At 33.2% G+C, this 16,107-nt stretch overlaps 1 protein-coding gene across 3 annotated transcripts in view; it reads left to right on the top strand.

Moving 5' to 3' along the window:
* Nucleotides 1-15,211, top strand: part of Shal (Potassium voltage-gated channel protein Shal) — a 65,383-nt gene extending 50,172 nt beyond the window's left edge. Inside the window, exons 2-7 of one of the 3 annotated variants that reach the window (XM_090115980.1) lie at nucleotides 6,220-6,382; nucleotides 7,539-7,727; nucleotides 9,793-9,978; nucleotides 10,825-10,887; nucleotides 11,888-12,001; nucleotides 13,067-15,211. In XM_090115980.1, the coding sequence (XP_089972106.1) occupies nucleotides 6,220-6,382; nucleotides 7,539-7,727; nucleotides 9,793-9,978; nucleotides 10,825-10,887; nucleotides 11,888-12,001; nucleotides 13,067-13,165 (814 nt within the window). In that variant the 3' untranslated portion in view covers nucleotides 13,166-15,211. The remainder of the gene's footprint in view (nucleotides 1-6,219; nucleotides 6,383-7,538; nucleotides 7,728-9,792; nucleotides 9,979-10,824; nucleotides 10,888-11,887; nucleotides 12,002-13,066) is intronic. The other 2 variants (XM_090115982.1, XM_090115983.1) reach the window with 2 other exon arrangements.
* The last annotated feature ends 896 nt before the right edge of the window (nucleotides 15,212-16,107 follow it).

Below are 16,107 nucleotides of genomic sequence, written 5' to 3'. Positions count from 1 at the left end.
AAAATAGATGTTGGCCGATTCTCAGACTAACCCGATATGCACAGAAAATTTCATGAGAATCGGTCCACCCGTTTCGGAGGAGTATGCAGACTAACATTGTGACACGAGAATTTTATATATAAGATATTAAGATAAGATACATATATAGAGGTTTCGTCAATGCATCCCTGACCTGTAAACGTGACTTTCGAGTCAGAATATAAATGGCTATTGGCTACTTATAACCATTTGCCATTTTGTACATTTGTTTTTTGTTTGTCAACTGTGTTTGCGTAAAAGCGCTCACAATTTTACTTTTTTTGGAAGAATGGGTAACTAGTAATCCAATTTTTCTGGGTGTACCGGGAATAACAAAAAATATTTTAAAGAAATAAAAGAAAAACCCAATTGGCCTTAAATTGACTTACTATCGATTAATGAGATATACAAAAACATACAAACGGTAAAAGTTCTTAAAAACAGGAAGCTTATGCGTAAAATTGCGTCATGATTTGGCGGTAACGAATCGATGTTCTGCTAATAGTATTGATATGTTTTGACCGATTTAAATCGAGATTATTCGTTGGAATATCTATCGTAACGCGTAAAAATCTACGTAAATACTGAATTGCGTAAGCGTAAAAGATATGGGTAAATAAAAAGTAAATAAATAAAAATTCTAATCATTAAAAAAAATTCAGTACCTAATTATATTGTTATTTTACTGTCGTATTTTTTTCTGTCGCTTGAAAAAGATAAAAATGTTGTATAATGCACTATTATTCCCAGAAATTATTAGATAACTTAATAATAGTCGTATTATATACTTATATCTTTTATTTATCGAGGTTTATCTTAACAAGCTGAACCGATATTAATGTGACTTTACGATACAGCTTCCGGTCGCGAATTTCAGCTCTATAATGCGCCAAATTCCTCAAGTAATTTATTATAATTATAATTTAGCAATAAAGGTAAATGGCCGTGTCTATCATAAACCAATCAGCGGCTCTCAAAATAGCCCGCCAAGTGATTTGTAAACAGCTCCGTTTATTTATGTTAGGGATGTGCGAAAGCGATGCGATGTATCGATAAAACGATTTTGAGTTCGAGTGTTTGATATCGACATTTTGAGCACGAAATATTATGCATTATTATTCATTAAATTGTAACATATAGAGCGCGTAGGATTAAATATTTTTGTCGATATTTACAGTGGGTATAAAAGTTTGTGTGAGCTTTGTGCCAGAGACGTTCAACACAAAATGTAAAGTATTTTTTGTCTATATTTTGAGCTGCTTTGAGCCTTTAGAATATTGTTCATGCTATACGGTTGACATCAGCAATAAAATGCATAGATAAACCATAAGGCATCGGCATAAAGCGAATTGAGAATATAATATTATGTACTATCGATATTTTGTCTGCTATTGTAATGAAGTGTCTTGGGGTTAGGTAGAATGTAAGGCACATCCGGAATACAATATCGATAAATTGTAATGAATAGAACGCATAGTATTTCGTATTCTGTGTCGATATTATGAGTGGCTTCATAACAGTGTCTAGGGGATGGGTGTCTGTTATGAATATCCGAGATACTTGTATTGATGTATCGATAAATCATAACGCATACCAAGGTATGAACAAATGACAATGAACATAAAATTACTATGCTCAAGAGCATAGTAATTTTATGTTATTGCTTTAAATAAGGTATATGGTCTGGGAGGAGTAGGAATTTGAAAAAAAATATCATGAAGTGGGTTTGTCAGTTGATTACTCTTAATTTGTCTCTTATTATTATTTTTCGAACATTTTACAATTACCTGAGACATTATTTTAAAACACGATACCCAGGGATTCCATCGGTACTATAGTAGGGACATTTTATCGATATCTAATTCACCAGAACACCCCTAGTTATTTATAATAAAATTACCACAATAGAGCGGTCGGATGCGTCTACACGGTCAACGAGGATGGAGGCCGAGCGTGTTTATCCATACTAATAATAAAATGCTTGTTTTGTCTGTCTGTTTGTGACCTTTAAACTACAGGACCGCTGAATTGGTTTAGATGAATTTTGAGAAATGGATAGGTGGAATTTTAGAGGATGGTTGTTGCGAAGTCTTGAAAGAGTAAATAATGGTGCTCTTTTTCAGAGCTTTTGAATCGTCACTGTTTACACTGTTTTGTATAGCAATTTCCGAGAAAAGAAGACAACAAAACAATATCTCTATTTATCCTATATTCTACTAGCAAACCGGGCAAACTCCGTTTCACCACCAGAGACACCTTTTTTTGCTATTAAACCTCACGGAGCCCGAGAGTCGAGACCTATCCAACGAATGCAAAACCGTGGAAATCGGTTCGTGCGTTCTGGAGCTATAGCGTCAGGAAGGAAAACCCGACTTATTTTTATATAGTAGATAACATAAACGTATTATATTTAAACTAGCTTTCCGCCCGCGGCTTCGCCAGCGTTTTCAAAGAAAAACCCGTTCCCGTAGGATTTCCGGGATAAAACCTATCCTATGTCCTTTCTCGGGTATCAAAATATCTCTATACCAAATTTCATGCATATTGGTTCAGTAGTTAAGGCGTGATTGAGTAACAGACAGACAGACAGAGTTACTTTCGCATTTATAATATTAGTATGGAATATGGATACACCATATTTTAGTACTCCCTCCACATATACATACCACATCACAATGCAGAATTTTCAAATGTTTTTCAACCCGATTAAATAAATAAGAATAAAGCTTTTAAAATAAATTAAATATACGCAAAGTTCCGTTGAAAAACCGCAATCGACAACTGAAAGTATATTTTCACCTGAAGCATTCTCGGTGGTTAATTCTTAATTGAATATCGTGTTCTGTGCACTTGTTTAACAAGCCGAGAGTTTCAGGCGCGGTTTCATAATTTGTATGTTTTCATGTATTTAGAGACTGTATAAGGCTTTTATGATGGTTCAGTCGGTATGTGAATTCAATTGAAGTAGGGTAGGTGAGTTTTTATTTGAAATGTATAATGTATATAAATGGATATCTAAATCAGTGATTTTGATTGTACCAATTATTATTGAAGACTAGCGGTCCGCCCCGGCTTCGCCCGTGGTACATATTTCGCAATAAAAGATATGTTCTTATGTTCTTTGCCTATGTTCTTTCTCAGGGTCTAAAGATTATCTGTGCCAAATTTCATCAAAATCGGTCCAGTAGTTTATGCGTGAAAACCATACATATATACATACAAACATTTCCTCTTTATAATATTAGTATAGATAAACTGATCCTTGGAACGATTGTGACCATAATATAACGTCGCGTTAGAGTAGGTGTAATATTACCTATATTCTACTAGTTTTCCGCCCGCTGCTTTGTCCGCTTTGTCTAAAACCTAATAAATTATATACTAAAACCTTCCTCTTGAATCACTCTATCTATTAAAAAACACCGCATCAAAATCCGTTGCGTAGTTTAAAAAATTTAAGCATACAAAAGGACATAGGGACAGAGAAAGCGACTTTGTTTTATACAATGTATTATGTAGTGAACTGTGAAGATAATTTTTCTATTGCATATAAAAACTAAAATACACATGGAACGATTGTCACCATCTCACCAAACTCCTCCGAAATGGCTCCATCGATTTCTATGAATTTTTTTGTGTATAGATATTAAGTAGATCTGAGATTAAATAGGTCGTAATTTTTATTTTCCCCAAATCATTAGTGTAAAACATATGACTGCAAATTATTTTTTACAATTTTTAATAATAAGACAAAATAATGTTAATTGAAGGTCTAGCCTAGTTATTTAGGTTATATTTAGTTGAAAGTTATTCAGAAACGTAATTAAAGATTTTATCAATTATTACTTACAAGTTTACAACTAACTTAAATATTCAAGTAAGACTGGCAATAGATGATAAAACTCAATTATATTTATAACTAGCGGTCCGCCCCGGCTTCGCCCGTGGTACATGTTTACGTTTTCTCTACATAAAAACCATCCTCGTACTTCAAGGAATATAATAAAAAAAGAATTATCGAAATCGGTTCAGCTGTTCTCGAGTTATGCGCTTACCAACACATTTTGCGATTCATTTTTATATATAAGACTAGCGGTCCGCCCCGGCTTCGCCCGTGGTACATATTTACGTTTTCTCTACATAAAAACCATCCTCGTACTTCAAGGAATATAATAAAAAAAGAATTATCGAAATCGGTTCAGCCGTTCTCGAGTTATGCGCTTACCAACACATTTTGCGATTCATTTTTATATATAAGAAGATTATTAATTACTGTCCGAACAATAAATGATTAATGAATTTAGAGGATAATCCGTGTGATAAGCGTAAGCGAGTAAGTAAGTAAGTAAGAAAGAAAGAAAGAAAGAAAAAAAGCTTTATTGCCAACAAAAAACTTAGACTATGATAACTTAAAAGTAAACACAATATATTAGGCAATCGGAACAGACTCAGCCATGCTGTGGGCTAACACCCGAACAGCGCTGATTTTCAGTCTTGCCGCGTATTCTCCGAGATCCTACATTTACATAAATACTAATTATAAAATTAAAAAAAAATTACATCCACAACTGTTCCTACCAATAACAGTAAAAATTTATAAATACGTCTACATATTGTACATATAATATATGCATATAAATATTATAAAATAAACAATATAGATATAGATATACTTACATAGATATTAAAAATAATTCAGATAGATATATATGTGGGCAATGGGCATGTATGTGTATTTATTTATGAATGAAAAAAAAAATATATATATGTGTATGTATATGGATGGGAATATTTGTAATCAATAATTTGTTTTACCTGCGGTAAAGTAAGTAAGCGGGTTTAACTTATTATCTTGTTAACGCCTTTTATTTCCGGGGAATACATTCGTACAAAGATAGACCGAATTTTAAACTTTGAAAACTACATTACCAAATAACATTCATATCCATAATTATCAGTAGGTACTTAGTACTTATTATGTAATAATATTATAATTTACTAGCGGTGCCCTGTGGTTTTACCCGCAGTACTCCGCTCCTGTTGGTCTTAACTCTTAGCGTGATCATATAAGTAATAATATAGCCTATAATCCTTCCTCGATAAATGAGCTATCTAACACCGAAAGAATCATTCCAAATCGGATCATTAGTTCCTGAGATTAGCGCGTTAAAACAAACAAACTTTTCATCTTAATAATAATAGTACTGTTGATTTGCCTCTCTTCACGCCCACATCATGAAACTAATTTCGATGAAATTCGGTGCGAGTATAGTTTGAAACCTGAGAAAGGATATTATATTGAATAAATAGTTTTTGGAAATGTGAGTTTTACTTTGACTACGAGAGCGCAGTCTAGGGCGGAAGGTATTTAAATACCCCAAGTCGAATTGTAGCAGAAATAACTAATATCACAGACTAATAATAATATACTACGTATACAACTAATATGATATTATTGTTCCATGCATAGACGTCACAGCTAAGTATACGATATCTACATTTGAACCAACATTAAAAAGTAATAACCGGCATTAGGCAGTAGGTAGTATTGTTTCCAAAAAACATATTAAAACCTAACATTTGCGCTATTATTAAAGTGTTTACAAAAGAAACTCAGGAAGCTACTAATGGACTGCTGGATGTAGAATTGACTCATCTCTATTCAATTCCTTTGATCTCGCTCGTTTGCTTTATAAATTCATTTTCTAATATGTACGAAAACATAACAATTGTGTATAATTCGAAATACGTGCGTCAATTGTTTAAATTGATTATTTAGAGCATTTTTTTTGTTATGATTTACTTTGTGGATTCATTCGTGTGAACTTTTTATTTTAGCCTTAATTTCAAAACTTACGGAGTTTAAGGAATAGCGAAGCTTCAAAAGCTTCCCCTATCGCGCACACACTAAACTATATATTTTTTCGCCTCGTGATCGATTTTTTCTATTCTTAAAATTTATCGTTAGTATTATAATTATGTATATAATATTTCTATAATATAAAAATGAATCGCAAAATGTGTTGGTAAGCGCATAACTCGAGAACGGCTGAACCGATTTCGATAATTCTTTTTTTATTATATTCCTTGAAGTACGAGGATGGTTTTTATGTAGAGAAAACGTAAATATGTAACCACGGGCGAAGCCGGGGCGGACCGCTAGTATTATATACTTATAGATGCAAATTATTCCCTTTCCAGATACGGTGACATGGTACCAGGCACCATAGCGGGCAAGATAGTTGGCGGCGTGTGCTCCCTCTCTGGAGTGCTGGTGATAGCCCTGCCCGTGCCCGTCATCGTCTCCAACTTCTCCAGGATCTACCACCAGAACCAGAGAGCTGATAAACGGAAGGCGCAGCGGGTCTGTTGCTTTGTCTCTTTACTTTTTACCCAACTGCGAAAGGAGGATTATGTATTTCGAGTGTATTATATAGTGACATAAATTAGCAGTCGGGTATATCATTTTATTTTTATTGGTTAAAGTATTTCAGTGTTCTAAAGATTTTCTTCCTAACCAATATTTATTTAATAATTGCGAAATTAGTCTTTGTCTATGCTGGATTGACCTAAATTATGTAATATCATATTAAAAAGCCTGAATTACAGGGAACATAATTTATGCTCGATTCTTACCTTAGCACTTTTTGAGTTTAAAAATTAGCATTTTTAATTAACAGATTGTGTAAAAAACTGACTTAATATGAATGAAAGAAAATTAATCAAATTTTCATACAATTAAAATAACCTTTTCCTCGTTAAAATAATTCATATTTCCACCCGATTTTAATTAATTTCCACAAACCAAAGACAATATTGAAGTTAGTTTAGGATGTTAGTTTTACGAATGCTTAGGTAGGTATATTAACTTACAATAATATGATATTTCTGTACATTTACATTTACATTTATTTTATATTTTTTAATAATTTCTGTATTTCGCGTGTATTTTTTGTGTTATAATATAATTATGGATAAGCTGTCTGTACATCATAGGAATTTATCTTTTGAACCGTAATAGAACCTTGGATTTGTTACACATTAGATGCCCGGATTGACCGGGATAAAAAATAGCTTGTGTGACTCAAAAATTAGGATTTGACTTATTGTAATAAGTCAGATATATAACTATGTATAATTATAAATGAATCGCAGCTAGCTATTTATTTATAAACTAATCATACAATTTTTTTGTTTGAACCCGCTAATCTCAGGAACTACCGGTACAATTTGAAAACATATTTTAGTAGAAAGCCCATTTATCTAGGAAGGCTATAGGTACGCTAGCAGTATGAGACAAAAATACGAACTTTCAGATTAAATCGCTCAACTAGAATTCTTATATTATCAAGATTATTTCTTCTAGCTATCTCCAGAAGCTATATCACGCTAAGACGCACATTAACGTGGATAAAACCGTATGACATAGCTAGTATATCCTATATGTTATTCACATTTCAAAAGTTTCACGAGTCACAAGTTCACAAGTCACTTAATTATATTAAGATATTCCATTCCAGAAAGCCCGGCTCGCCCGAATCCGCATAGCCAAAGCGTCATCAGGCGCGGCCTTCGTCTCCAAGAAAAAGGCAGCTGAAGCCCGCCTGGCCGCCCAGGAGTCTGGCGTGGAACTGGATGACGCTGGGCGGGATGAAGATATCTTCGAGTTGCAGCATCACCACCTGCTGCGGTGCTTGGAGCGTACCACGGTAGGATTACGAGATGTGTCGTGGTGTGATGTGACGTGATGTGATGTGATGTGCAAGGGTTGCCAATTTAGGAAAATAGGGTAAGATGTATTTGTATGCAACGTTTGAAAATCTCAGCTTGGCTAAGGCGAAATTGTGGTCAAGCGCTTCCCTGTTGCCAATCAAAAATTGAGTATTTTATGATGGCATTTGAAAAGTTATGTCACTGAGTTGCCTGGAAGGATAGGCTTACAAGTGATAAGGATGCCTATTTGTACAATTGAACTAAATAAGTATATCATTAGGATAGTAAACCTATATCCTAAGGTTGCCTGAGAGGATGCACATCTAAGCTATAAGTTCGCTTATTTGTACAATTTGATGTGTTTTGTCGTCTTTGCATTGTGCAGTAAGATTGTTTTAATGTTATGTTTCTGGAAATATATTAACAATATCTCCTAAAAGTTTTAAAGATTGGCGTTACTCGCAGTTTAGATCGTGTGGTTGATTTTGGAGATATCGACCTTATTTTTATGATGCCGAATATAATGTTCACATATTGTATCTACTTAATATTCAGTAGTAAAAAGTGTAATGCAACAACGGTAAGTATACTATGGTTGGCAACCCTACTAATATATCGTGTTATTGTTTCGTTTATTTTTCTTTTGTCACAATATAGGTAAAAGTTGCTACATAACGGTAAAAGCCACGAGCAATTGAAAACATAAGTACCTACTTTCAATAATGAGTATTTTTGTGAATATAAATATTTTTATTTATTTGTTTCTTCTCTTTGTTAATAGCTCATTATTTAGCATCTGTGACACAGCTCTAAGGATGTCATTTATAATTTTATTTTATCCTGTAGATATTTTTTTTGCTTTTGGTGTAAGTAGTTAGGTAGTTAGTATATATGCATGAAAATATCATATATCTATCGTAGTAGTGGTAGATAGTAGTAAAAATATTTCTGTTACAAATTAAATTATTGAAATGAATTTTGTAATAACTATTTGTAAATGTTTACATTACAAACTATTAAAATTAGTTTGGACATAATAATCTAGATACACATTGATATTATAAAAAAGTATTGAATATACCGATATTAATAAATTTACTTTTAAAATTTACTGTAACAATTTATGCACAGCAAATTTACTGTAACAATTTATTCATAAAAAGATTACTGTAACAACTTAACTTATAAGTAACTATTTATGCCAAATTGAATATCATTGTGTATGTAGTGTTTTGTTGGTATGCATGAACCGTTAAACATAAGTTCTATGAATTTTATAGATAGGAAAAATAAAACTTAAGGAGGGTGCAAGCTCTATTTATTTTATACAGTTATCACGCGATATCGCGATGAGCACGCGAACAAAGTCACTGGTCGAAAGCTAGTCATTTATATAAGTGTATTTTTGTACTAGAAGATTATAAATAAATTACCTGTTTGTTGTCTTGCTAAAATTCGAAAATGACTGAACCGATTGATCTGATTATGGTTTTGAAATATTTGTCATATGGAAATATTTTAACTATCTACTAAACGAAGTTCACAGAGTTAGGTAGAATATTGTATAAAAATACACATGTAATTTGTTTCGCTGAGACTTGAGAATTGCTGGACCGATTTGGCTAATTTCGACGCCCGCGTCGACGTAATAATAAGCAACGGAAAATAATTTTTAGGTGATTCGAGTTCACCTGATATTTATTTTGAATACTTATTATTTTGAATAATTATGATTTATTCATATTAAAATTTATACAACCAATAATGGCAAACTGTTCTTTTTTATTGGAATTTGACTTTTTATTTCTGAACGTTATCGTACCTAAATATTTTAATGAATGATGTTCCAAAATAGTTTAATATAGTAGCCCGTAGCCCCCTTCCCATTTAAAGTGCATCAGCATCATTTTTACATTTAAAAATACTTCTTAAAGTCCAAAGACAGACATTCTCTTATAGTTTTGCCTGTAGTTCTTCCTGCATTTCCAACATTTCCACAATCCACTGCACTATTTATATCTTACACTGCCACTTTTAATCCATCAGTTTGTCGGTTTGTAGGATTTTCAAAAACAATCCGACAAAACATTCCAGGATCGTGAGTTTGTGGAAATGGAGAACCCTTACAACGGCGCGGTGAAGCGGCCGGGCTCGCCGTCCCCGCTCGCGTCGCCCGCGCACTCGGGCCGCGCGCCCGCGCTGCTCGCCTGCTGCGCGCGCTGCGGCTGCTGCCCGCAGAAGTACCAGGTAACGCGTATACTAGTCACTTTTATATTTACTCAAACGGGTTTGGGTAATTGTATGGGCTAGTGGCATCGGCCTTTCGCGGCCAGTGATGAAACTTGTATATTTTAAGCTGCTCTTATACTATAGATACTTATACTGCGTATATAAGCGTTTACACATAAAGGGGTTTGGGTACTTTGTATACTCATATACTATAATAGTCACTTTTACATATATTTTTTTGGGTTTGGGTACTTTTGTATGGGCTAGTAGTATTCCTCTTACATTATATGTATATTGCGTGTAAAAGCGTTCAGTTTTGAGTAGAATTCTTAAATAAATAAAGGAGAAACCTATATAAACTCAGAAAAATTGTATAATAAATCATATAGATCCAGGTAAATGAATAATACAAAACCAAATATCTCTTTTACAGTACAATATCTCTTATCTCTGCTCCTAATACGGGTCGAGATTTATGTCCATAATAACATTTGCTCACAATATATTCTTTTAAATTATCCAAGTTTCATCCACTGGCCGCGAATGTTCATCACGACGCCGACTTTACCCAAACCCCTTTAATGCCGACCTTTAAAAATAACTAACAGTAATTTAACATAACTAATTCTGTTCAATTAGGAGAATTATAAAAGCATAGTTGCAAACAGCTTCTTTTCTAATTTAGTTTCCAATGGAGGTGTAGTAAAGGCCCGACTCGATGGTAACGATTACCATTATTTATATGGCATGTGACGTAGACATCACGTAGTGAAGATTCGTCTAGTTTTACGATCATTAGGTTAACACGTTTGTAGATTTATAGGTTATTTTATGATATTTTCTAAGGATTTTGTATCACGACAGAAGCGTCGTCGTTCCGTACGGTGCGTCAGTCCGATCGGACTCGCTACGGGTCCGCGTCGTGAGGTATAAAGCACACAGCACCGTCCATGTTGTTTACGATTACATGTCGGTATTCTGATTATACGACCAATGGGTGCTTTTACAGGGCACGATATTGATGTTAAATTTTTACTGAACATAATAAATGGGTCGTTTTACAGCACACGATAGACGTGTTTTATTAAAAGCTTTTATTCGATGCGATATTGTTTGTGTATCGTTGGTCGTATAAACAAATAACACATGCCGATATTGTGATTGGGTTCCGTATTGTTGCTTGTGTGGCTAGAACATTGTGTCCCTGACGTGCTTGTGTGGTACACTCCCAAATATATAAAAAATATACCAAAATATTGATAAAAATATATAATCGCTTTCGCTGAACCACAAAATTATAAGCTACGCTACGCTTCATATTATGAATATTGCTGACGAAGCAAATTTCGTAGCAAATTATCACATTGGCAATATAAGTATTTACTTATGAATTGTATTTAACATATTTTTATGTAAGTTTTTATGATTATACAATCCAATTTAATAGTATCTAAATAACGTCTTTACGGGACGTAACGTTGAAATATAGATGTAAATAATTACGTAATTATTAATTACTTTTTCTGGTAAGTATGTTTAGTAAAAAACGATTATAAATGAAGTCCTATTCTTGTAGAGATAGTTGTAGAATCTGTTATGCTATCCCTTTCTTACAAGAAGTAGTTTAGCCACTGTGAATACGTTTCTCCCGATGATACTTTATCTATTTTTTACCTTTTTACTCTATTAGTTTCCATGTTCATGTAAAAACTCATACTTCGTAGGTTGATAAACAGACAATATAACGCTAGTTTCAGAAACTCTAACTGGAACACGTTTCACACACTTTCTTGTACACTTTACCAATCTACTTCCATCTATCTATTACTTCTAAATCAAAAATTTGGCTAAACAACAGCGTCATAACGGGAAAAAACTGCGCGATCCTTCATTTTCAATTGGCTCTAACAGGTAGTTGTAATTCAAGGTCCTGCTATTAGACTCGAGTAGAAAGAGAGCGCGAGGTACTCGGAGGTACACGGCGACGTCTCGGCCCTCGGACACGTCCGTGTCGGCCGCGCCCAGCGAAGACCCCTTACCAGTATGTCTGCCCAGTACAACCATTCAGCGATACATTGTCTATGTGAAAGTAAAGCTAATATGTCAACGATACTCGTTCTATGTCAACGATACTCGTTATATGTCAACGATACTGAACCTCTTAAATCGCTGTGTGGTAACTGGTTGGCTTTTAATGTCTGCAGGGTGTTGGCTGCTAAATTTGTTGCTTAAACTATTATTGTAATAAATGACTATTATTATTGTAATTGATGTGTATTATTTTTAGCTTTCGCTGTGCTACCTTCGTTAAGGATTATTTTACTGTCAATGTGAGGTGTATTCGATTGTAAATGTGTTATGTAATTTATATTGTTATAAGTCGCATTTTTCTAAATTTATTATTTCTCCTTTATTTTCTTATTGTTGTATATTACACGTATACAGTGAGTTTGACACGAAATAGAATGATGCGATTTCTGTATCGACAGTAGATCCACAAGTGTTGTAAACGTATAATCGCTTGAACTGGTGTCGCTAGTCCGTTTGCTGACACAGCAAACAACATTGTAAACGCCAACACACTGCACACATGCTCGATGTAAGGGTAACTTGCAGTATATAACTATGTAGTGACGCGCTTGGTGTGCAAACTAAATGTTACGATATGTCCGGAGGTTCTCGCACTGAATGTGTAAGCTGCAGTGCAAAGCGGACCGAACTGACACTTCACAATGATACACTGATGGGTCTACATGATAATTTACGATAGCATGATCCAAGGCACCTTTTTACTCATCACACCTACATCCACTGCAACTTGCTCACTTCCAATTTTTGTTATATTTGTAAGAAAGTCTTTAGCTTATGTAAGTGCTTCCAGTTCAAACGTAAAGTCTTGTAAAGTAGTTAAAGTAAAACGGTATCGCTATAGTAAAGCTTTGAAATCGTCTAAATTAAGTATTGGCATTTTTTATAATACTTACCAATTTGTTTTAAAATTTTAAATCTGATACAAATTTATTTCCGTTGTATTTTCAAAGCAAATTTACACTCGACGATATTATGTCGTGACGATAAAATTGATTGTATTTTTTAATGATTTCAGCAAGCGTGTGGCAAGTACATTCCAGCGGGCAGCACGGTGCAGGGCAACCAGACCGGCGTGGCGATGGACGGCACGTACCTCGTGGAAGCGTCCTTCTAGGAACCGTCTACTAGCGCTCATGTTGAGAGCTATGTGTAACGAGAACTGACTCCTGAGTGACATTTGCCGCAATTATTAGGTTATGTCTACAGCATCTAACGTGATACTGCCCGATCGAGATATCATAGACTTAGACATTCGGATGGAGACCTGTATGAGCTCGTCTCGCTCCATTCGCGAAGGTTTTGGCATACATAATGACGGTACAGAAGTGGAAAACAGAATCGCAATGAGCGTTAGTCGTAGGTAGTAAATTCAATTATAGTGTGTGTTTAAGATAATATAATTTGCGCTATCTAGGCTTTTTAAAATCTTCAAATCTTCAGGTCACGACCACGTGTTTCTAATAGAAAGGACTCTATGAAATAACTCGCTTGAGGTACGCGTTCGAAAAGACAGCTTTCAATAGTCGGGGAAGTCGAAGAATCATATCATGTTAGGCGAATAGTTCGGTTCAGAGGAATTGAGCACTGGGAATCCTGTTTTCGGTTATATCAGGATGCTAGTGCCTTCGGAGATCATTCATACATTAACTGTTACTCTGTGTTAGTGAAGCATAGTTATTAGATATTCTCTTATTAAAATTATCTCGATATTATCGGCGCGTAGCGGTCAATCTAACTGTTTGTACTTATCTGTGGGTTTCGACGAGATGTCAGTTTGACAGCTGTTTTGGCGCGAATTCGTAAAGTTGAAGAATGTTGACTGTTTGTTGATAAGAACTATATGCAGTGATATTTAATTTAGTTTTCCTACTCGATATCTCATTTGAGGTTTAATGATAAGTACGCGACGCAACGTGCTCGCGTCTTTTTTTAAATGTATTTCTAATTGGCACGGACTATTCGGGAATAAGGAAGTTTCAAATATGTATTGCCAAGAGATCTGTATATATATTTTAAAAACGCTACGTGCCACGTATTAAACATTGATATTACGACTCATTGCAACGCGCAATGTATAAAATAATAAAATTCTTATCCAATGGATGTTTTAAGTCCTTAGACCCTTATAAATATGTCTTATGAAAGTTATAGAGGAATAATGTTATATATAGATAGATGAATTTATGTGGTTATGATAGAGATTTATTTAATAATTACATGTTAAAACATAGCCTTAAGTATAAATAACCGTGGGAGTTTGCATTGAATGCATGTTTTGATTACGTAGGTTAATTTTAATTTTTAGTAGTCGTGGGATCGTTGGTTACTAAGAATCTTATAAAGGGAATAAAATACTACGTTATTTTCTCATGAATTAAGAACATTTTACACTTAAACTCAAATTAAAACAGTTTTTCATACTTACACATGCACATAATATAGAGACGACTTGAAGACTTCTCCGCTTTTTTACTTTTTCAATGCTAGTCAAATTAAATTATTATTAAGGACATCAGTCTAATTGATTTTCTTTACTTGAGTATTGCGTATAAAATGTTCTTAATTGTATAGTGTCGAATGATTGAGGAAGGACAAAATTTTCCGGTGTTTCAACGATCCCTCGATATAATCTGTAAACCGAATTCAGTGTTAATAATTAAATACTTCTTCCAATAATGCCATTATAATTACCTATTAATATTCGAAAGTAGACATTCAATTTGGTATATTATAAAATTAATAATTGTATAAGACTCGAATAATATTAATTCTCTAATTCTTTTTATATCTTCTTTTTTATTGTAAGTGCAAATATCTGGTAATTCTTAATTGCTAATACATATTTATAATTGAGTCAATAAAGGATACAATTAAAATATTGGTTATTTATTACGTGTGAGTGAGAAAGGAATACGTGTGAGCGAGATGTGAAGCAATAAGTTGATTGTATTCTTTATTGGCGCGTATTTTAAAAACCTTCTCGAAATAATTTTTCAAATTTAAATTTTCTCTCAATTCCAATTTCAAATGCGACAAAATAAATTAACGTCAGAATTCGTATGTATTGATAATCTGTTCCCTGTGATTCTTATGGCTGTAGATGTTTCTAAATGTTTAAAATATTTATTATCTGTCCAGCGTTTAGATTCATTGGAAATCTAAAGTAGGTATTGTATTGGTAAATAATTAAACCAATGATAATAAATATATCTATCAAATTTAAAAATACAATAAACAAAGAGCAAGATTTATATTCTGAATTTAACGTGAAATTTCGATAGCATTCAATTTTAAAAAAACTTATTTATCAAACTATAATTATATTTGGATTGGTATTTGGTAATAAAATTGTAAAAAATAACATCAATCGATTTCAGCAAGGTTGGTAAACTTTTAATGCATTTTTATGTCACGACAGATTATGAAAATAATGTCAAATTAATAAACATCGTGATATTTATTTAAGTGACACGAGGCCTATGTTCAAAATACCTTTTAATTTTCATTGATTTTACTCATAAATGAATTAAATAATATCTAATTTATAACAACTGTAATGAAAATAATTAATATTTGATCAAGTTAGCCAACATTTTATTTTATCAAAATCAAATTGCAGAAAAATATTTTGAGTTATAATTTAAAATGAATAATGCCTGAAATATTTTTATAAACAAAAATATTTTAAGCAACACTTGAAAAAACATTCATTTATAAGTAAATTAATGAAACATTAAAAATCTAATTTTATTGTTGAAGATAATTTATGACTTTATATAATTAAGAAATGTTCCACTATATAATATCTTATGAGTAACTGTTTTATGAAAGGACGGCGTGGTGTCCAATGAGAGTTGCCAGAGTTAAAAAAATATTGGCTCGAAATTTCAATAAAAAAAAACGTTTTGCCTTTAATAACGTTAAAATTTAAAGTACTATTTTTTTAATTTTGAATATTAACTATTAAGTCATTTACTATCATTTGTTTATTAATGAACTATAAAACATACCTTATTGCATAATAACCAGATTTTGGAAATGACAATACCGAAAACT

This window comes from Colias eurytheme, chromosome 24 (assembly GCF_061535395.1).
Source record: "Colias eurytheme isolate Ceu_HAF_F1 chromosome 24, ilColEury1 Martin Lab GWU primary, whole genome shotgun sequence".
Classification (NCBI taxonomy): domain Eukaryota; kingdom Metazoa; phylum Arthropoda; class Insecta; order Lepidoptera; family Pieridae; genus Colias; species Colias eurytheme.
Note: the sequence above shows the minus strand (reverse complement) of the source record. Positions and strands in the feature narration are given on the sequence as shown.